This window comes from Streptopelia decaocto, assembly GCF_964273445.1.
Source record: "Streptopelia decaocto genome assembly, chromosome: 4".
Lineage (NCBI taxonomy): Eukaryota > Metazoa > Chordata > Aves > Columbiformes > Columbidae > Streptopelia > Streptopelia decaocto.
The window spans coordinates 50,643,769-50,665,224 of NC_138658.1; the positions used below are offsets into that span (position 1 = coordinate 50,643,769).

Below are 21,456 nucleotides of genomic sequence, written 5' to 3' on the forward strand. Positions count from 1 at the left end.
ACATGTAATATATGTGATAATACTGCAGATTAACACTGATTGATATCTTTAAACTGAAAACATATCTTCAAAGAATACAGCTGTGTTCAATATAATGCAGAGTTTATTTTGCTTAGAATATACAGAGTGATTTTCATGGCCAGCCAGTGTAAGGAAAGTATGAGTTTTGCTAACTATAGTAAACTTCTATGCAGAATGTCCCTTGTATCTGCTCAATGAAACTACCTCACTTTAGATGTCACTGATGCATTTTATGGTTGAGTGTAATTGTTTTTATGGTTTTAATCCACCTTGCTATGAAATTGACTTTTTCTTTGTAACTGCGAACACACTGTGGTTTTAGAAAAACAAAGTTATATTTAGCACCTTCTTTGCCATCCTCCACCCCTCCTCACCTCCCCCCCGCCGCTTTTTCCCTTATTTTTTTTCCTCTGTAGGTATTCAGGAACCAACACTGGGAATGTGCATATTATTGCGGATTTATACGCAGAAGTGACAGGAGTTCTTGCTCAGTCAAAGTAAGTTCAGTCTCAGACTCTTCTTGGATTTGGAGAAAAATGACTCTAGACTTAAAGGCTATTTAATATAGTAGCATTTATTACTGACCCCAGTAACTAATCTTTTAAGTGTAAAGCGTAGTCAGGTGTAATCTGGCATGACCATTTTGTGTTCCAGTACAATAAATTTGAACAAATCAAGAAATAATCTTTAGTGCAGTACTGAATTGCTTTGTTGTCAACTAGTAGGTGCAGGGAAAGGACGCCTGGTATCAGTCAGTCGTTCAGTTAACATATTCTAATGTGCTTATTATCATGGGCACTCTTAAATGCCTAGATTTTAAGTAACAGGGTTCATCTTGATTGTGTTTCTTTTACTGTAGGTGCTGTTATCATTAACAGACTAAAGAAATTAGTTCAAAATTATAGACATCACATAAAAGTAACTAAGAATGCAGGTAATTGCAATCTATATCCCTTGTTCAGGTTTCAAGCTGTTAGGAAGAAGTTTGTCACTGAATTAAAGGAACTGCGACAAAAAGAACAGAGTCCTCATGTAGTACAAAGTATCATCAGTTTGATTATGGGAATGAAGTTTTTTCGAGTAAAGATGTATCCCGTGGAGGATTTTGAAGCATCATTTCAGTTCATGCAGGTAAATGAATATTACAGAAAACTGGAATGAGCATGATTTTGATTAAGTCATGAAGCTATAATGATGCTGTGAGCAGCTGCTCACTCTACCTGTATGTTGTTCTTCATACTTTCCTGTTTAGTAAGTTCTCAGAGGTATTAATCATTTGTTTCTCTGCAGTTTGTAAGTACCTAGCATAATGAGAACCCATTCTCAATTGTCTCAGTAGTGTGGCAAACATATATGAATTTATTAGAGACTAAACGAAAATGAGTAGCAATCAAATAATTTTCTTTCTCTATGAAAGCAATGCCTTAAAGGAAAAAAAGTACTTTTTTTTAACAACTGAGATGCCAACAAACACTTTTTCTAAGAAAACCACTTCATTTAATTTTCAGAGAGACTTAAATTCTCTTTCATTGCTTCTCTTGGTTGTGGATTAAAAACTGCCTTACCGGATAACTCACCCATTCCACAGTAACTGAAGTTCTTGCAACTTGGTCCTAAATTTTATTAGTGCTATTTAACAGCCATTGACATTGATCTCAATCCTGAATTAAATAGTGTACACGTAGGTGCTTTAGATTGTATCCAGAGTGGTCATTTTGTTATAGTGGAGTATACATACAGGTGTGTGGATTATTTATTTCTCTGTAAAATTTTCTCTGCATTGAAGTCATCTTGATAACGAAAATGACTATACAAAAATAAAATGTAATTTTCTAATAATTTCAGTAGAGATAAGCTGCCTTTTTTTTTTTTTTTTTTTACAACTTCAGAATAATTTGAGGAAAACTGCATATTTATATTATTTCATGTTCTGAGTACTCTTTATATTCTGAGCAGAAAGTAAGTAGCTGTCTGGTGTTACAAATGTTCTTTCAATTTCTTTCTGATTGCTGGGGAAACAGGTTTTAAAGTTTCTGATGTTTTGTAAAGTTGATGTTGTCAAGGATTGTATGACTAACTTATAATAAATACACTGCATGTTTTAAATTCAAGCTGCAATTGATGTGATGCTGCTAGTGGTTTTTGTGGCATAGTGACTCTTGTCTTTTTTCTAAGGATTTTTCTAATGCTTTCTTACTAAGGAATGTGCTCAATACTTCCTGGAAGTAAAAGATAAAGATATAAAACATGCACTTGCCGGTTTGTTTGTGGAAATCCTCATTCCTGTGGCTGCTGTAAGTATTTTTCTTTGCCCCCTGCTATTCCCCTCACTTTCCATTAGACTCTCTTTGCTGGCTCGTGTAAAGCTTCATCAACAGGCCAACGCGAAGCTACAGCAGCTCTGCACACCTCACGCTGACTCTTTACCACAGCTCAGAAAGTTTCATCGTAGTAAGATGGACACACTTGCTGTGATTGTTGCCTAAAATTGGAGTTGTATTAGCAAAGGTGAGGTAGGGTACAGTGTGCTCAGCACGCTGTCCTGAGAAATGTCAGGTTATGGCTCCATGTTACAACTGATTATAGGGGCACATCTTGCTCTATGTGGAGAACTGGGACATGTAGATCCCAGTTTGTAGAAAGGGATCTACAAAGACTAGCCAGGTGGGGATGCTGTCTAAACAAGTTCACAGGAAAAGAAAGAGAAATCTCTGAACTCTGCATGGTCAATCAAATGGTTTGCCTCACCCTGAGCTGTGGGGAAATGATCTCAACCTTGTTTGGTTGGTTTGGTTGTGGTTTTTTGTTGTTTTTTGTTTGTTTGTTTTTAATATTAGAAAGGAAACAATCTTCTTAAGGCATGACCACAGAGAGGTGGTGTTAGTAGTAGCTGTTTATTCACTGAAGTCTTGATCTTGGGCATACTTAGGCTCTTCTAGAGAAGAATTACTTGTCCTGTTAAAAAGTGAACGCGTTTGTTGTTTTGAACTCCATAGCTGCTCAGCAATCGGAGTGGGGGTGCATAGTGAAAGTACTTAGCATTTAGGTAAATGCAAACATTAGTTAGCAAAAGAATAATTTAAATATAGCGAAATCTGCAGGTACAATACTGAGGCAGAAGCAGTATTTGGGAGTTGGGACTACCTGGTGGTAACCACAGAGACAGGCACACCAGCAGTGCAGAGCGTATGTGCTGTTCTGTGGATCACTGCCCACAAGCTTGGCCGGAATCAGCGCTTTAAGCGGTTAGTGAGGGAGGCTTCATCTTCCCTTCTGACTCAGAGTCGCTGATCGTTTCATACAAATGGAACTGCTTAAATAGAAGTAGAGAACCCCATCCCAGATTGAGATGCAGTTGAGAGGGTTAGTCATTCTCTTGGAAGATGTGAGATGCAAGTTTGAATCCTTCTGAAGTAGATGAAGGAACTGAATCTAGATTTTTTTTCTGTGTCTTGGCAAAGAAACTTGCTTAAGCAAGTTGGCTAGTGTGTTTTGGCATTGTGACTTCTTTACTGTCATTCTCTTGCTTAGTCATTCGGGCATTTTTTAAAATATGACCTGATTTGGACCCTGCAGGTGTGACAGATGACAGCATATTTTACAGTGGGGACATTATGGCTGATCTGTTAGCCCAAGGTTATATCCCAAAGCAACAGTGCAGTGCTGGCAACAACTGACTAATTTCTCATGTGGAGCTAGCAGGGTGCTGATCAACTTCTAGCTTAAGAATAGCAAAAGATAAATAATTTTGGGAGTGATTTAAAACATAAGTACCTTCTCAGTTCTTTCTTTTAGGATTTGTACATGTTACTAAACACCATTTTTTATGCTTTGCATCATGAATGTTTTCAGTGTTTGTAGCAAGGTGGACATGACATATCTCTTAATAACTTTGAATAACAAAAACTAACAAAAAATTACCTTATGTTATAGGGAAATTATGAGTATAGAAGATCTCTTCTAAAAAAGCCAACCCCCTTTTCAGCACCCCATCCCCAGTTTGATAAATAAAACAGAAACACAGTAGGTTGAGAATAATGTTTAAAAGGATCATCACAGGTATCTAGAGAGAAGCCTGAGAGACTTGCAGGGGTTTCGATGAAGGTGGCTGCCTGGTTTGTGGTAGGAAGGCTATTTTGTATGCAAGGAGAAAGTGGGTAAAAAAGGTGTAGGGCCCCATGCATCTGTTTCAGTGATTCTGAAAGCTGAACAAAGATCACTTACATGGCCTGGTTGACTGGTAATCCTCTATATCATTTCCTAAGTTTTCAGTTTTCAGAATTGGAGGACATAGAAGAAAAGGGGAGCATTAAAGAGGGGAACAGTAAGAAAGTTTTGGTTATCATTTATTTAAATATATGAAATGACGCTTTTAAAGAGCTTCAGTGTAGTTTTTATTCATTAGTTGGGGGCAAATAATTTTTCTTCTTTAAATATGGAACACAGGCCACATTCTTAAAATACTGAGGTTTTTAATTTTTTTTTTTGGTGGGTGTTTGTTTCTTCTTTTTTTAAACTGTGTGGTTATAGTGTATGACATAGGTTCTTATGCTTCTGTTTCTATTTCAGATAAATACACTCCAATATTTACCTAATGGAGATTTAACTTTTGAATGTTCTTGAATTCATGGACAACTTAATGTGTATTCAAATTGCCTTCTGTATAAATATTTAAACCCGTTTATGTATGTATTTTCTTTAATAGGCTGTTAAAAATGAAGTGAATGTGCCATGTTTGAAAAATTTTGTGGAGATGCTTTATCAGACTACCTTTGAATTGAGTTCAAGAAAGAAGCATTCACTGGTATTTTAAAGAAATATTTCAACTTCTCCATTTTGCTCATCTTAGACTTCTTAAGCTAGTGCATTATATAAGGAATAGCTAACAGATCTATTAATTTAAATATTAACTTCTCAGTTCAAGTGTAATTAAATTCACACTGTGTATGCGCATTTGCTCTAATTTTGATTTGTTTCTTTGTGGAAGATACGTGCTCTGTTCTCTCACTTGTGAGACTGTATTGAAATCAATGCTTGGTTTTGATTATTTTAGTGCCTTTTTGCACAGAATAATTTAACCTAATGTGTTTTCTACAGAGAACTTGATTCAGGGACTCTGTGTACTTAAATTATGTTTAATTAAAAAATAGAAGTGTCAAGACTTTTCCAGCAAAATATGAGCCTATTAATAGTCCTGCTCTGCCTGGTTCCTCTTCTCCTCATACACTTTGTTTTTCATTTTCCAACATCTTTTTATTATCTCTTTTGGATATCTGTGGCTTCCCCCTCCCATCCCGACTTAATATTTTCCCCTAAAACTGCATCTTAGCAAGGATTTAAATCTCTTATTAATGCAGTATTTGGAAATTCTTGATGACCATGGCAGTCATGTTTCAAGTTCATTCACTTCATTTTGCTGGAAATGTAGAGCTAAATTTTGCATTACAATTGGCATATTCAGTAAATGGAAGTGAATTTAAAATTATTTATGTTCACTTTCATGTTAGGGATGAGCTTTATGTTCTGATATTCTGAGCTTATAAAGCATATGTCATTGTACATGGTTAAACTTCTTATGTAAGAATAACATAAAGTAGTTGATGTTAGTGTTTACAGTGTCATTTAATTTATGAAGCCGGAAAAATTGTTACATCAAGATTACAATTTACCTATTCATCCTCATTCTTTAATTTTGATACATAACAAAATAATCTGCAGTCAGATTTGGTATGAATCATTGTTTTGTATTCTCTTAAAGTATGAAGTGTTTAAACAAATCATACGTTACTAAAACAAAGCAAAGTTACGCTGGCCTGCATAATCACAGACTTTATTAGATTGTGCTTCATTCCTTACTTAAAGTAGACCTTAGGAGAAGTAACATTTCTGACAGCCTAAAGTCTGCCTGGGTTTTTTATTGAGTCGATGTTGTTTTTCCTGAATATTCTTCTTAGAGGCAGTTTCCCCTCCCAGCACGTAGAACCCCATGAACTGAATCATGTGGTTGCAGGGAAAGGGCGAATATTCTACTAAGGGTGAGATCAGCTCACAGTCTTTCTCGGAGGTCAGGCCTTGCTGGGGCTGAGCTTCCCTGCGGTCCCACTGTCCTGGTCTGACAGCCCGAGCTCTCCCAGCACGTGGTTGTACCCAGGACACGATGCCCGGCCCAGTGCTGAGCAAGGGAGAGACAGAGGCGAAAACCAACCGTGTGTCTCATTCTTAATGTACAGGACTCGGGAGGTCTGCAAAGAGCAATCTCATAAATTCTTTTTCCCCCCTGCTCATAGGCTTTGTACCCATTGATCACCTGCCTGTTGTGTGTCAGTCAGAAACAGTTTTTTTTAAATAACTGGCACGTTTTCCTGCAGAACTGTTTGTCACATCTAAAGGTAAGACTCCTTTTCAATTCAGGAACTGTTGCAAATCGATAGCATTTATTCTAATATGTTCTCAGCATTCTCATGCTGAACAATGAATATTTAGCTGTTTAAAAGGACACTGTGATTTTTTTTTTTTTAATTAAATGTCTTAAGTCTCCATTAGTATTAAGCTTTGTAAGTTTTTGTGATGCTATGTAATGCTGGAAAGAGATGTGGCTGCCTTGGAGACCATCAGTTTTATTAAGTAAAATCTGCAGAAGTATCTGCTAATAAACACTATTTATGCCAAAGAAAGTACAAACTGTAATTTTTCATGTGCAAATCATATGTGAGAAAATCCATGTTTTCTCTACTCCTCCATGTGGAATGTATTGTAAGTGCAAAATTTCTTTGTGTTGTTCACTTATTGAAAGAATAGAAAATGAATTGGGGTTCCAGAAAAGAGATTCTATCTACAGCCTGTGATATGGATTTTCCAAGTAAAAATTACAGTGTCCCTTTAACTCTTTGCTTCAGGACAGCATTGTAAACATGAGTTGATTGATAAAGAGATCAAGATACTTAGAAATTAGGGATTTGTTGTAGTGACTTCCTTGTAGCATTAAATGTGATACATGTTCTTTCCTTAATTTTGATTAACATAGTTCATGATCTTGCCTAATGTGTTGATTTTGATAATTTTAATAAATTCTTTGATCCACCTTCACAATATTAATTCTCGTTAGGTATGAGTGACAATTCCAAAGTTTATTAGTAAAATACATAAACCAGCATGAAGTCAAAAGGAAACAGGTTTAGCTGCTTGGACTGTTTTTTAAGGATCATTTTGTTTTCATGACATCTTTCACACTTTTCTGTTGCTTGTTGGGTTTTTGTATATTTTTCATCTAACATTGCAGTTCTTTTGCAATATTTGCCTTGATTTTCGTTTTGTTGTTTATTTTGCTTATGGAGGCTGCTTTTGCTTTTGTTTTTAAAGCTTTAAAAAAAATACATACTATCTAGGAGTTGCATTTTTCTGGCATGACGTCCATTGCTGATAATGGATGTATTAAAACTATAAATGCCAGTGACTTTAACTTGTAGTTGCTGAGCATGCATTTTGTATTTTACTTAGTTTTGTTAACCACTAACAGCTTAACACATTTACTGTAAGGCTCTATTCAGCAGAAATTCTACATAGGAATTTCTGCAATTCAGAATTTAGAGTGTTATGATGCTGTGCCATCAATGAGTTCTCTGGGATATTTTATGGCTTGGTTTAATTTGGACCACCAAATACTATTGTTTTTTTGGATACCTACCTTGTTCAGAAACTTCGTTGAGTTTCGTCTTGAAAAATACATCCCCACTGTCCTCATGTGTCTTATGAATTAATGTGCCTCTTTGTTTCTGAAGCTAATTAAATGCATGCACTCTGTAATAAGTAATTAATTAATTTATAAATCTGAATTTCACAGCAGTTAGTCTTTTAGATTTCCCTTTCCCCATTTTATTTTGTGATTTCCTAATGATTAAAGTTATTTTATTTGAAGTTCCTTAAATATGTAAAATGCAATAAGGATTCCAAATCCATTGTCTCTAGTGTCTTTGTTATTGAGTGAAATAATTTTGAGAGTTACTGGGAGATACTTTAGAGTACTGAAAAGGTTCATCTATCCCTACTGTACTAGTTAAAATTAACAAATTAACGATTGAAATAACGACAACACTTAGACTCTGTCACAGGCACATTGTATGAGGAGCACAGGCCCATTAGCAAGTCGTCAAGAGGTAACACAGGTCATAGATTCATGATGCTCACTTTATTCCTTCGTGACTGCCCAGTGCAAACTCTTACCTAGCAATGAACACCATCTGGTCGCACTTTGGTGACAGAAATAAGCAATTGCTCATTTACCATGGTGTGAACACTAACATCTTCGCAGTTGCTCCACACTACCTGATGTACAGTGTGTTCATACCCTGCCTCACCCTGCAGTATTTTGGTGCTACATTGTACTTGATAATGCTCCCGAAAATGCTGTGAATCCTTATCCAGTTCTAGCAATATTTATTGCCCTTGTAAAGTCTTTGTACTGGGCTTCAGCGCACACTGCCTTTAGTTATCCTCAAAACATGGTTATTGTACAGGAAAACTTCCTAGCCTTGCTGGAGGAAGGAAGTCCAGGGGTCTGGACTGATGTAAAGAGCAGATAAGTGAGTTGTGACAGTCATTGTGGACCGGGAATGTGCCAAAGGGTGGTTTTTGCTATACATCTAGTTGGACTTGTCCCACAAAGCACTTGGGATGCTGCTTCAGCATTGAGCCCAGCAGGGCATTTCTTTACACACTGTAGTGGGCGAAATTCTGAGTTTGTTCAGCAGACAGTAACACTGGGTTAGTATTGTAAAATGTTTTGCTTACTTTTTTGCCTATTATTTAAATAGACTAATTCTAGCAGGTTTGTAGGAAAGCTGATAGATTCTTGGATGAGGCTGAGTTGTCATGGTATCCATACCACCTCTTCGGGGGAGAGGAAGGAACATTTAAGAAAGTTGCTGAAATGGGAGAGAAAAATGTCTATCATTCTGCACCACTGTTGGGTGGAAAAGAATAACTTTTTTTCACAGTTTAATCGTAGTGTCTCTTACCACAAAACCTTGAAAGCTGGAGGGATGTTTTCTGCCACTATAGCAAACCCTTTATTTCTACTGAATAGAGTCCTTACTAGACAGCTATCCGTTGTTTTTGTGCTTTTTTTCATCTAACATGCATGTGCCTCCCATTCTCATGTTTGTTATGTTTTGCTGTCTCACATTGCTTTATTTAGATGCCATCTAACAACAGTATCAGAAAACAAATAGAAACACTGCAGGTGAGTTAATATGTTGTTATAACTCAATGAAGCGTTGCTTTGTCTCATGTAAATATTTTGTTTTGATTTTTATGTTTATTGTTGTATTTTGTGCTTTCCTTTCTTTGTAAAATTGCTGTTTGTACTGTTAAGAAGCAACAGGATTAAGAATAGCTGATGTTTCAAAGATCTTTTTTTTTTTTCTTGCCAAGGAGTAAAGGAGAAAGATCAGAAAATTATCTAACATCTCTTTTTCCATGGGTTGGAAAATGTGGCTTTGTGAGATTGAGTATCAATATCACAGCTGGTTTCCCTGAACAGCAATGCATGTTTCCACTGGAATTACGTAAAATACCTATTCAGATGTATGGGTTTCTGTTAATTCATCTCAAAAAGTGCCTTGCATGTGAGCAAACTTGAAAACATTTTCACAATAAAAAAATGTGAAACTGAATTTACTATAACAACTTGCAGTGCACTAACTTGAAAGACTTTTACACTGTTGGTTTTGCAGGTTTTAAAAAGTAGAAATTGTTTTAGTTCAGAACAGAAGAAAAGTTTAACAAAAAGTACTTGAATCAGTAAGTGACTACATTTGACTAACATGGAAAAAATGCTGTTTTGTTTCTTTATTGAGATATGTTTCATTGACTTATCTTAATGTGTCATGTAAGACCACTGTAGATTTGCCCTTACGGTTTTGGTTTTGTAACAGAGATACGGTTCTTGACAGCTTATTCAATAGTCTGCTGATGTAATTTATGTTAAAAGTTTTAGGATTCTAAAGAAGGCTGTGTTTGAAAAGAACCCAGATAGAGTGCTTTAAAATCTGACAGGCTTCAGCTTAAAAGGAACGTATTAATACCAAGTGTACAGGAAGTGTGCCATAAATTAGACCCCAAAAGCCATTTTGTTCTAGCATATTTGTTTAGTACCTAGTTATAGGAAGATATAATGAAAATTTTCAATGCTTAAGAAATTGGATGTACTGCTGTATTTATTTTGTAGTCCTTTTTAAAGGTGAATGCCTCCTTATACATACTTCTTTTAAAAAAAATATTTTATTAATAAAGAAGAAGCAAACTCAGTCGTAACTCACCAGAAGTAGCTATACTGGATGATGAACCCTCTTACAGATGAAATATTGTTAACACATTGTAAAATATCTGCTGTTTTACCTTTTTTTTTTAGGTGTAAATTTTTGCTTTTCTTTTGGACTTGTAAATGAAGCTCCCCTTTGGAGAGGGGTGTAGGACAGTGTTATCACTGTCATAGACTGGGTTAAGATGGTCCCTCTGATACTCTGCTCAACAGTCATGTGTTGTATTTGCCTGTGAAGTACCACTTTTGCCTCTGTGGCTTTGTGATAGGCTTTTATCTTTTCTTAAAGTAACCTGCTGCCAAAACCAATAGTCCCACCCACCCATATTAAAGCCATCCAAATTACTCTCCTTTGTATAGTCCTTTGCGCAGATATGGCCGTGAAGTTATTTGGATCAGCTTGCTGGTGTGAGCTGGACTTTGTTACTGCTGGAGTCAATGCAGAGGGAGCAGTGAGGTGGCAGAGGAGGGAACTGAGGATGAGCCCATCTCTGACATCCTTTGTGAAACTGCACTCCACTTGTCCTGCGAGGACAAACTTGTCTGACACTCTGGCTTATGGAAGAGGCCACAAAATCTGAGACTAGTTAGGTCCAAACCATCATATAAATTACTCTTGAAACAGAGAGACTTCACTGGAGATAGAGGAGGTGGTTTTTGTTGTTGTGGGTGGGATTTTTTTGGTGGTTGGCTTGGTTTGGGTTTTTTGGGTGGTTTTTTTGTTTGTTTGTTTTTGTTGTGGGTGGGGTTTTTTTGTTCACTGGGAGAATGCCAAAAAAGGTGATAACTGGGAATCATTTATTCTGATTCTCAGAATCTCTCTGGACATTTCAAGATTGTAAATACACCAAGCAAAACTAAACTCCTAGTAGCAGCTTTAAGACAAAAAAAAAATATTTTTCATAGAGTGCATAGTTCAAACTGAGTTATGCCACAAGATTTTATATTAATTCAAGAAAAAGCTCTCTTAATTGTTATAACAAAAATACAGCCCACAAGAAAAATGCTAAGTTGAGTGAAGCTTGGAGTGCACCCCCAGAGAAGTGTCTTTGTGTGCCTGCCCTGTTCTGCATTCTTTTCTTCTGCACCTGCTACTGTCTGTGTCATAAACTAAATGATGGACTTAGACTTTGTGCCCGATCCAGAGCAGCTACTCCGATATTTTAGACAAACCATAAGTTTGTTTGCTATAAAGTAGGTATTTGTTACCAATGGCTTACTGAGGAAGTTTGTGGAAGCAATACATTCCTGGTGTTCATCTCAAAAGAAAATCTGCTCTTTAGTTACTCCTCTGCTCTGAGAGTGAAAGATGTGTAAAATAGTGTGGAATTACTAGTTACATATTCAGGTAGCTTTGGAAATACACAATACAGAGTTGTTTTTATGAACACACATTAAAACTTATAGTCAATATTAAACACATCAGTTTTCATTGTTAAAAATATTGAAAATATTCTTAAAAGTCAAAAAAGTAAAAATGGAATTTTCTGAGTGTCTCATGGGCAACGATAACTGTATTTTTCATTTATTTTACAGAATAAAGATCCCAAAATGTCCCGAGTTGCACTGGAATCTTTGTATAGGTTATTGTGGGTTTATGTTATTAGAATAAAATGTGAAAGCAACACTGTAACTCAAAGGTAAGTTTATTATGCAAAGGATTTGAAACCATTGATTGGTGGGTTTTTTTTTCCCCTCTAGTGACATCAAAAGAGATCTTGAAGCCAGCTCAGAGATGGTCTAGTTGTGTAAACAGGGGACCAAAAACTTCATCTTAACAGAGAAAACAGAAAAAAACTTGATTACTTTGACAAGGAGATATAATGGCTTGTCTTTGTAGGGATAGAAGAGGGTGGAGATACAAGAAGCAAGAAACTTATTAAAGTTAAGAGGCATTAATGGTACCAGAACAAATAGGGTATGAAGTGGCCATCACTAACTATGGGCTGGAAACGCAAAGGTTTTCTTTATAAATTAGCATCATGAGCATTTGGAATAGTCATTCAGATTTGGCCCTACCTCCTGGCTGCTATTACGTTAGAGCAGGATCTTGGTCGCTTCATAAATGAGCCTGTGATACTGGTGCCTGTGACAGCAGAGGGCTGTGCTTTCTGTAGGTGGCACCACTTGTCATGTTTCTGCATTATTTAGTTGTAACCCCCCACACTCTTCCAGATTTGATCTCTAACATCTATGCTACTATAAAAAGTTATTTTTAAAAGTTTTTTGAATTTCTTTTTGTTTCTAAATTCTTGTAGCCGTCTCATGAGCATTGTATCAGCACTTTTTCCAAAAGGATCACGTAGTGTGGTCCCACGAGACACACCTCTCAATATATTTGTGAAGATTATTCAGTTCATTGCTCAGGTAAGAATATGTCTAGGTGGAGCTATACAAATAGGATGAACATTATTTTGAAGAAGTGTAAATTTAAGGTTAGTTTTTGAAATATTTGCACTGAATTAATGGCCTTATATCGTGAACAGAATTTCCCCAAATATGTATAACAAATGAAATCACTCATTCTGTTTCTACTAGTAGCAAAATTATTTCACTTCAATAACTCTTGTGTAAGAACATTATGAGTATTATTATTTACATCTGGTGTGTGTGTAGATATAAAAAAACCACTAATATAATTCGTATATTACATTATAATATTTTCATAAGGGACAAAGCATTTGAACAGTAGTATCCAATTATATTTAGCCTGGAAACTAGCCTCTGTAGACAGAAAAAATATGCAACTTGTGTAGCGTGTAGTCAGTTCTGCATCATCATTTATTTTACGTGCTTCTGTTGTCCTAATATCAAGTGCAGGATATGATCTCAAAAGATAAACTCCCGTTCATCTTTAACTTTATAGCTGAGAGGCATGCTTTACTGTCTTACAGGTAGCTTGTTTCTGCTTCAGCTCCCAAAATTGTTTGCTTTGGGTCATACAGGGGTGAGGCAGGACACACAACCCTTACACTGTTTAGATTTGTTTCCTAGTGGTCCTCTTTTTATTACTAATTTTTAGTTACCTAAATAGTTCAGCTCATTTGCAGAAATGTGTTTGACCTGAGCAGAATTGTCTGGGTTTCTTTTTAGGAGAAATGGTTCAACTGTATCAGGGGATGAGCTGTGTTGAATTGTCCTATATTTTTAAAAGGACATTAAAGCATAAGAATAACTAGAATGAAAATAATATTTTTAAAACTTTAATATTTTTAAACTTTTAAGAAATGCTGCTCAGCACCTCTGCAAAGGCGAGGAATTAAACTATGTATGTTAACAGAAGAAGAGATTATCATATCAATCTATTTTCCTTTATAGGAACGTTTGGATTTTGCAATGAAAGAAATCATATTTGATCTCCTTAGTGTTGGAAAATCACCGAAAACCTTCACTATTAATCCAGAGGTAAAAAAGCACGTTATTTGCCTGCAGAGAGGGAACAGGGCATTGGGGGATTTCTTGGGGGAGAGTGGTTAACTACTTTTGAGCTGTGATGAAAGCAGATTAATGAATATCCGAAAGGGTGATCTGCTAAAACTAAAGAAGGAGTTGTGCACACTTGCTGTTTCATTTCCAGTGAGTAAGCTAGCAGCACTACAGTTCAGACTCATTTCAACAATAATTTCAGTCAGTATGTCTGAATTTTTGTTACAGTATATGCGTAAAGCCTATTTTCAGGGAGGTCGTACCCAGCTCTTATGGCTCACAATCCGATCTAACAGAGTAGATGTTTAAGTAATGTCTGTCTTCAGTTTGTCATTGTTGAGATTCATACTAAGTCCCTTAGCACTCTGTACTATAAAATATTTAGTATATCATTCTGTGCTAAGTCAACTGAAATCAGAGTTGTGGGAAGGCACTGAAGGATTGAACTTTTCTTGCTACTTGTTACCTTAAGATTCAAATAATGCCTGTCCTACTGGAATCGTACTGCTGTCTGTTTAAAAGAGAGGAAAAATACAATTCGTCTTTTGCTTCATCTGTGTTACTTTAATGTTATATGTTCTTCTGCTTTCTCTTTCCTTTTTCTTCCCTCTTTTGCTGTTGAAGAGGATGAATATCGGCCTCAGAGTCTTCCTTGTCATAGCAGATAGCTTGCAGCAGAAAGATGGTGAACCACCAATGCCAACAACAGGAGTTGTTCTTCCCTCAGGAAATACTCTGCGTGTGAAGAAAATTTTTCTTAATAAAACGCTGACAGACGAGGAAGCGAAAGTTATAGGTGTGTTGTATTCTTTTGTAAGTTGGCAGTCCAATATGTGCCTATATGTTCTCAATTATTCCCCAGCAGTTCATTTGTGTCTGAGACTAAATCCATGGCTTTTTTTTTAAGTGTTTTGCGCTGTCAGATTAGCACAGAGCAGCCTGAGTGCAGTTAATGTAGTAAATAGCATGGCAACTTCTGGTGCCTTGCAGTCACTCCAGAATGTCCCTCCCAATGTCCCACAGCTGAAGTGGCATAAGACAATTTTGATCCCTGTCCTTTGTTGATCTTCTGTGGATGAAGTAGTCATCTCTAAAGGATTATTTCAACATGTACAATTTAAACTAGAATGCTCAGAATTGAGAAAACAGAAAAGCAACTAATGGTTGCTTCCTTGTTTATGTTCTTTCTAAAAGAAGCTTGTGCTTTATATAATACCTCCTCCTACTCATACATTTCTTTTGACACTTAGAGTGTGTGTTTCATGTCATCTTTTGTACAAGAAGAAGTTTGTCCTGAGCTGAATAAGTGATTAATATTTTAATAAAAAATGTGAAAATTAAATGAGAACAGATGAGAGAAGTGATCAGAACTCTTTGGCTTTTCAGGAATGTCCATATACTACCCTCAAGTCAGAAAAGCGCTAGATAGCATTCTTAGGCATTTGGACAAAGAAGTTGGAAGGCCCATGTGCATGACTAGTGTGCAGATGTCCAATAAAGAACCTGAAGACATGATTACGTACGTACCGAATTACAATATTTTCACTGTCACAGTTATGTCATAGTATTTTTATGCTGTAATGTTGCAGATGCCATCACTAATGCATTACAAGTGTTGGCTTTTTACTTGACTATTAAATGAATGGTGATTTCATTAATTAATTTTTAGCTCCTTAGTTTTGACATGAAATTGAAAATATTTGTCATATACCGAAGTAGATTTTCCTGTTTTGTTTGTTACAAACTATTTTTGTAGGGGTGAGAGAAAACCTAAGATTGATTTGTTCAGAACTTGTATTGCTGCTATCCCAAGACTGATTCCAGATGGCATGAGCAGGACTGACCTCATTGAATTGCTTGCAAGGTAAGGGGAGTGAAATTCTGCTCTTGGTGGATGTTTCTTTTTCAATGCTGTGTGTATAAAAGTTTGTTAGTGCACTAAGTGATGCAAGTCTACGGCGTCCAGAATCCGTTCTTCATATTTCTGCCCACCTTCTGCAGTTGGTCAAGTGTTATTGGCCAGAGTAGCAGGAGGTAAATTTATGCTGAAGATCTTAAAATTCTTTTTAGAGAGCATTTTTTTGAAAAGTAGGAATTTATTCCTGTTGCTTTGTTTTTTGAACTTGTCTTACCTTTTGTTACTACTATTATATTTTTTTTCTTCCTGTTGCTAATACTGTAAATGATCATAAAGGCATTCTTGTTTGACATGACCAAAGCATGAGGCAGGCACTTACGGGAAACTTTTTTTCATATTCTCTACTAATCTTACTTCCTTTTTCCATTTTGTTGATCCAACACTACCCATATTCTTCCATCTCTTATCTCAATTTAAATTAAATGTGCCTTATCAGTACTGATAAGTAGTTGAAGCAACTGGACAACCAAGTGTTTGCAGGTGGGTAAACTGAGCATTCAGTGAGAATATGTAGTTGTGGAACGTGCAGACAGTCTTTACATGTTGCTAGAGTGATAAACCTGCCTTTTTTTTTTTTCTTTTTAATCCCTCCCTGCCTTTTTTTTGCTTAATGCAAGAATGGTCTTGGTATTGATTTGTATATACTGTGTTGAGATACATATATATAAAAGTAATTATGTGAGAGACTAAGGTTTTTCTGACAATTTTTATTCAGTGACAAAAATAGCATAAAAGACATGAAGTGTTAAATGGTAATACAATACCAGTTAAGTTTCTATCATAGCAGACTGAGACATATTTTCAAGTATATATACAAATGTTTTTCTGCAAGTTGTTTTTCTCATATCTGAAGTAAAGCTTTCCATTTTAATTTGAAGAAGACAACCTGTACATCACAGGGTGGGTGCCTGCTGAGCTCTAAGGTGGTTGCTCAGATCCATGCAAAGTTGCACTGTATGAAAGACTTGGCCACTTCTCTTGAGAATTATTTGTTTATACTATGTTTTGTGAAGTCTTGCAGTGTTTTGCTATACTGGTAGCATGTTCTGTTAGTAGCCAGTTTCAATGTATTCAGTGCAGAAGTTCATCTGTATGGAAGTATTCTACATTGTACAGTAAAGAAGGAAGAGTTAACACCAAACATTAATTTATAAAGGCTGGTTAAGAGTATGCCAATCTAGGGTGATGATATTGGTATTTTTTCTAAACAGGCTGACAATTCATATGGATGAAGAACTTCGTGCCTTGGCTTTCAATACTCTCCAAGCGTTAATGCTTGATTTTCCAGATTGGCGGGAAGATGTTCTTTCAGGATTTGTGTATTTTATTGTGCGTGAAGTGACTGATGTCCACCCAACGCTTCTTGACAATGCAGTAAAAATGTTAGTGCAGCTCATAAATCAATGGAAACAAGCAGCTCAAATGCACAATAAAACCCAAGATTCTCAGGTATTTCTAAATAAGGTCCTTTGATGTTAAAACGTGGTTTCAATCTACATACAATTCTATTAGTAGGCTTTATTGTTTTTGTTAAGTAATAACAATTTGGCTTACTTTCTTACAGTGCTTGAAGATTTTAAAACCTATTATGTTAAATCAGCATTTTTGCAAAAAAAAATTAATGATATTAAGTATTCCCTAAACACTTATTTATGGCCACATTTTTGCTTACATCAAAAGTCATCATGTGCAACTGGAAATATATTAAGTAGGAGTGGTAAAACAGTAGAACTAGAAAAAAAGTACCATTTTTTTCCTAGCAAACAGAAAGGGTTCAAATAATTTAATTTTATACAATCCTATATGTAACAGTACTATGTATTTTTAATTTTACCCTTACTACATGATTCTTGCCAGAAAGTGAAATATGAAAGACTTTCTTGGATATTTGTTTGGACTAAATTCAGAGAGATACTAAAAAAACAAAGGAGTTGATCTTATGCCATTCTCATAATGCAAAATTTGACTAGTAGCCAAACAAGATCTAAATACCTTGTGATTAAATCTGCCATTGCCAGTAATGGAACTATAGCTTGGTAGTGTTTATTATTTTCTTGATTTGCTCAACTTCTTCGATCTTTTTCTTAGCGTGGTGTATCCAATGGGGCTGCCCATACCCTTCCTCTGGAGAGGACCCTTTATTCCAGTGTATTTCACGTGGTGGAAGGCTTTGCTTTGGTCATCCTTTGCAGCACAAGGCCTGCCACCAGGAGATTAGCTGTCAGCGTTCTCAGAGAAATTAGGGCCCTGTTCACACTTTTAGAAATTTCTAAGGTAAGAGTCGATGACCTGTTCTTGTGACTGCTTAATGAAACTGCTTTTGCCTTGACTTTCTTTTAATTTTTTATGCTTTGTGTTTTGTCTTCTGTAGAGTGATGATGAGTTGGCTATAGATGTAATGGACAGACTAAGTGCTACTATCCTGGAGAGTTTCATACATCTCACTGGGGCTGACCAGGTAGGAGAGTTTTTACATTAAGTCAGATGTAACATAAGGTACTTCTGCAAAATTGTCCCAAGTAAATTGTATATATTTTAAATTATAGTGTCACTGACCATGCCAACTTTATCAGCAATTTATCACCTTGAACAAACAAACAAACAAACCCAAACAAACAAAACAAACCCCTCAAAAAACATGAGGAATGTTGTGAGGCTGATACCACCATTGTACGCTTTCTGATCAATAGTGTGTCATTATGACCGCAGTGCACACACAGACAGCTTTATCTGTTTTTCTTCCTCTTGCTCATATGTTACAATTTCTTTGAAGCAAAGACCACTGCCTCTTTCTGCACTGAAACAGTGTCTAACAATGTATCCTTTATCCATGATGAAAGCTATAATAGCTACCAGTGAATAACAGCTGAATTCCTTATTTCTATATTTATAATTCACTTTTAAATATCAAGGAGAAGCCCTTCTGATTTTAGGTTTAGGAAGTAAGTTGGAATTCAGTACTAAGGCTTTTAGAGTTTGGGATCTTTTGGAAGAATTAAGTCATTGTGAGTGAAAGGGTCTTTTTCTAGAATTTACTATTTCCTAATATCCAGTTCCAGCATGTTTATATAACTGTCCACACTAGGAACTTCTGGGGGGAAAGCAAAGAGACAAACAAACAAAACCACATCAACGAAGTAATGTGTTTTTATCTATTCCAAATGTGGTTTTGACACTGATTTTATTAGATATTTAACAATGAGGAGATTGTTATTTAATATTGCCTTGTTCTCTTTTTCTTGCACACAGACTACTTTACTGTACTGTCCCAGTTCAATAGATTTACAAACTCTGGCTGACTGGAATTCCTCCCCAATCAGCCACCAGTTTGATGTGGTCAGTCCATCGCATATATGGATATTTGCACATGTGACCCAAGGTCAAGATCCATGGATTATAAGCCTCTCAAGTTTTATGAAACAGGAAAATCTTCCAAAACACTGCCCAACAGCTGTAAGCTATGCTTGGACGTTTGCTTATACCAGGCTCCAACTGCTGTCTCCACAAGTGGATATCAAGTAAGTTAATTTCTAAAATAAATACGATATATTTTATTGAGTATTCCTTCAAGTTTTATCATCATTATAACGTTGTTATGTTTCAGTGAGGTGACATCTGAACTGTTAATATTTTCTGTGGACTTAATTCAACTTTATATAATGAAAACATAAAGCAGTTCTATCTGGAAAAAAGGTTATCTACTCTAAAGATTAATTAATTCATGCCTTCAGCCATATCGTAGTTCAACAGATTTGACTACAAAAGCGTATATTATTGATGTACAGATCTGTTCTGAATAACTTATTCAGAGTTTACTGTGCTAACAGTTTTGGAAGCAATGGCATATACATAATTGAAAAATAAATTCAGTAGAAAAACAAAGTGAAACCTGGTAAGCTTTATTTACTCTACTGAGCTTTTTGTTTTGTTTTTTAATAGCAGCCCTATCAATGCGAAGAAAGTGAATACTACTACAAGCAGTGACTCTTATATTGGGCTCTGGAGAAACTACCTGATTCTTTGCTGCAGTGCAGCATCATCTTCAAACTCCTCCACCTCCGCAGGCTCTGTGAGATGTTCTCCTCCTGAGACGCTGGCGTCTACTCCTGACAGTGGTTATAGCATTGATTCAAGAGTAGGTTCTTCTAATGCTTGCTTTAAAAAAGTCTACATGTTATTGGAAGTAGGAACAACTGAGGCTTATAATATAACTATCATGGTCTTAGAAACTTGTGTAGTTTTTCTGAAAAAAAAGTTTTGGTATGTGGTTGTCTTTCATTTGTTTACGATAGTGTTTTTGTTCGCTTCTCCCAGTCCATGCTGTAGAGGCGTATGTTTTTTCAGACAAAATCTGATCATGTCATGAAAACATTAACCCAGTCTCAAAGTCTTATCTAGTGGCAATGAGGAAATGTTTTGTTTACCATTAAGGTTGTTTGTTTGTTTTCTGTCAGTAGACTTCTGCAATTCTGAGCGAATAGCCTCTCCCCTCAGTAACTTGAAGCAGTGACCTATTCAGGCATTATGTATTTTGTCATATTTTTCCCAACCACAGACTGGTTTCTATCTGCCTTGCTTCATACCACCTGCAGAATTTTTTTTTTCCCCTTCTTCAATTTGTTCCTCTGCTTTTTGGTTTCTTGTGGAAGATACAGTAGAGGGGAAGATAACTCATGCACTGTGTAGCAAAATTTAGGCAGAAGCAGCCTATTCCACCTCTTTGTTACCAAGATCCTTTCCCTAAGCCTGAGAAACTGTAAACTGAAAGCTTTGTTCTTTTTGAGAGCAGCAGTGGAGTCTGAGGTGTTAGACACCAGAAATTTGCTTCCTCTCCCTAAGGAGGACAGATGCACTAAACATACAAAGCATCTGTTTATTGTGTTGAGCCATTCATTGTACTTTACTATTTCAGAACATCTTTTTCCATGTTAAAGATAAAAAATTTCATTTTTATAATTTTAAGTCACGGCTCAGTGTGAGAAGACTGTAAAGTTACAGCAGATGTTTTAATGTCACACCACCTGATTGTTTGGTAACTACTTCATTCTGTTTTATTCTAGTTTTGGGTTGCTTTTTTTTTTCCTTAGATCATTGGCATTCCATCCCCTTCCTCCCTGTTTAAGCACATAGTTCCAATGATGCGCTCTGAGAGCATGGAAATCACAGAATCCCTTGTGCTGGGACTTGGCAGGACCAATCCAGGAGCTTTCAGGTAACTGTTGTGTTTAATCTGTTTTTACACTACTTGATTAAAAAGCTGGGGGGAATCAGAGCTCAGAAAAAAAGGTTTCCTTTTTTTTTTTTTTCTTTTAAGAATTTTTAAAAAGCTGTGAAAACTGATTGCTATTGTCTTTTCTAGCATTTAGTGTTGTGATAAAGCTTATTAGAGGTTGAAATAATTTTATGTAGAGGTCATGTCTGCGTAAAGAAGAAGTAGTTAGTTGAAACAATACACAAATGCCTTTTCTTGATATTAAAGGCTGCCCTTATGAAGGAAAAGACTGTGTGGACTATTAACATTTGAAATGTTAATTATAATCGTGTTTGTAAGAGTTACCCATCCTTCTATATTGGTGTTACCAACAAGCACAACAAGCACGTGTTTCTGAGCTTTTTGTGTGTGGCAAGTTCACGATAACTGTAATCCAAAAAGAGGTTTTTGGATTAAGCTGAGAAAAATACCAGTTACAACTGTTTTCTGAAATTCATGGCACATACCTCTTTACCTCCTGCCCTTTTTTTTTTTCCTGAGTAAGCTTTCTGTAACTTCTTA

At 36.1% G+C, this 21,456-nt stretch overlaps 1 protein-coding gene across 8 annotated transcripts in view; it reads left to right on the forward strand.

Moving 5' to 3' along the window:
- Positions 1-21,456, forward strand: part of FRYL (FRY like transcription coactivator) — a 168,997-nt gene that overhangs the window by 89,297 nt on the left and 58,244 nt on the right. For 7 of the 8 annotated variants that reach the window (XM_082050200.1, XM_082050199.1, XM_082050201.1 and 4 more), the window contains 18 exons: positions 438-518; positions 984-1,152; positions 2,223-2,315; positions 4,727-4,825; positions 6,309-6,410; positions 9,215-9,259; positions 11,876-11,979; positions 12,598-12,706; positions 13,658-13,744; positions 14,390-14,561; positions 15,152-15,284; positions 15,522-15,629; positions 16,895-17,132; positions 17,772-17,957; positions 18,055-18,141; positions 18,933-19,201; positions 19,623-19,818; positions 20,771-20,895. In XM_082050200.1, the coding sequence (XP_081906326.1) occupies positions 438-518; positions 984-1,152; positions 2,223-2,315; positions 4,727-4,825; positions 6,309-6,410; positions 9,215-9,259; positions 11,876-11,979; positions 12,598-12,706; positions 13,658-13,744; positions 14,390-14,561; positions 15,152-15,284; positions 15,522-15,629; positions 16,895-17,132; positions 17,772-17,957; positions 18,055-18,141; positions 18,933-19,201; positions 19,623-19,818; positions 20,771-20,895 (2,403 nt within the window). The remainder of the gene's footprint in view (positions 1-437; positions 519-983; positions 1,153-2,222; positions 2,316-4,726; positions 4,826-6,308; positions 6,411-9,214; positions 9,260-11,875; positions 11,980-12,597; positions 12,707-13,657; positions 13,745-14,389; positions 14,562-15,151; positions 15,285-15,521; positions 15,630-16,894; positions 17,133-17,771; positions 17,958-18,054; positions 18,142-18,932; positions 19,202-19,622; positions 19,819-20,770; positions 20,896-21,456) is intronic. The other variant, XM_082050197.1, reaches the window with a different exon arrangement.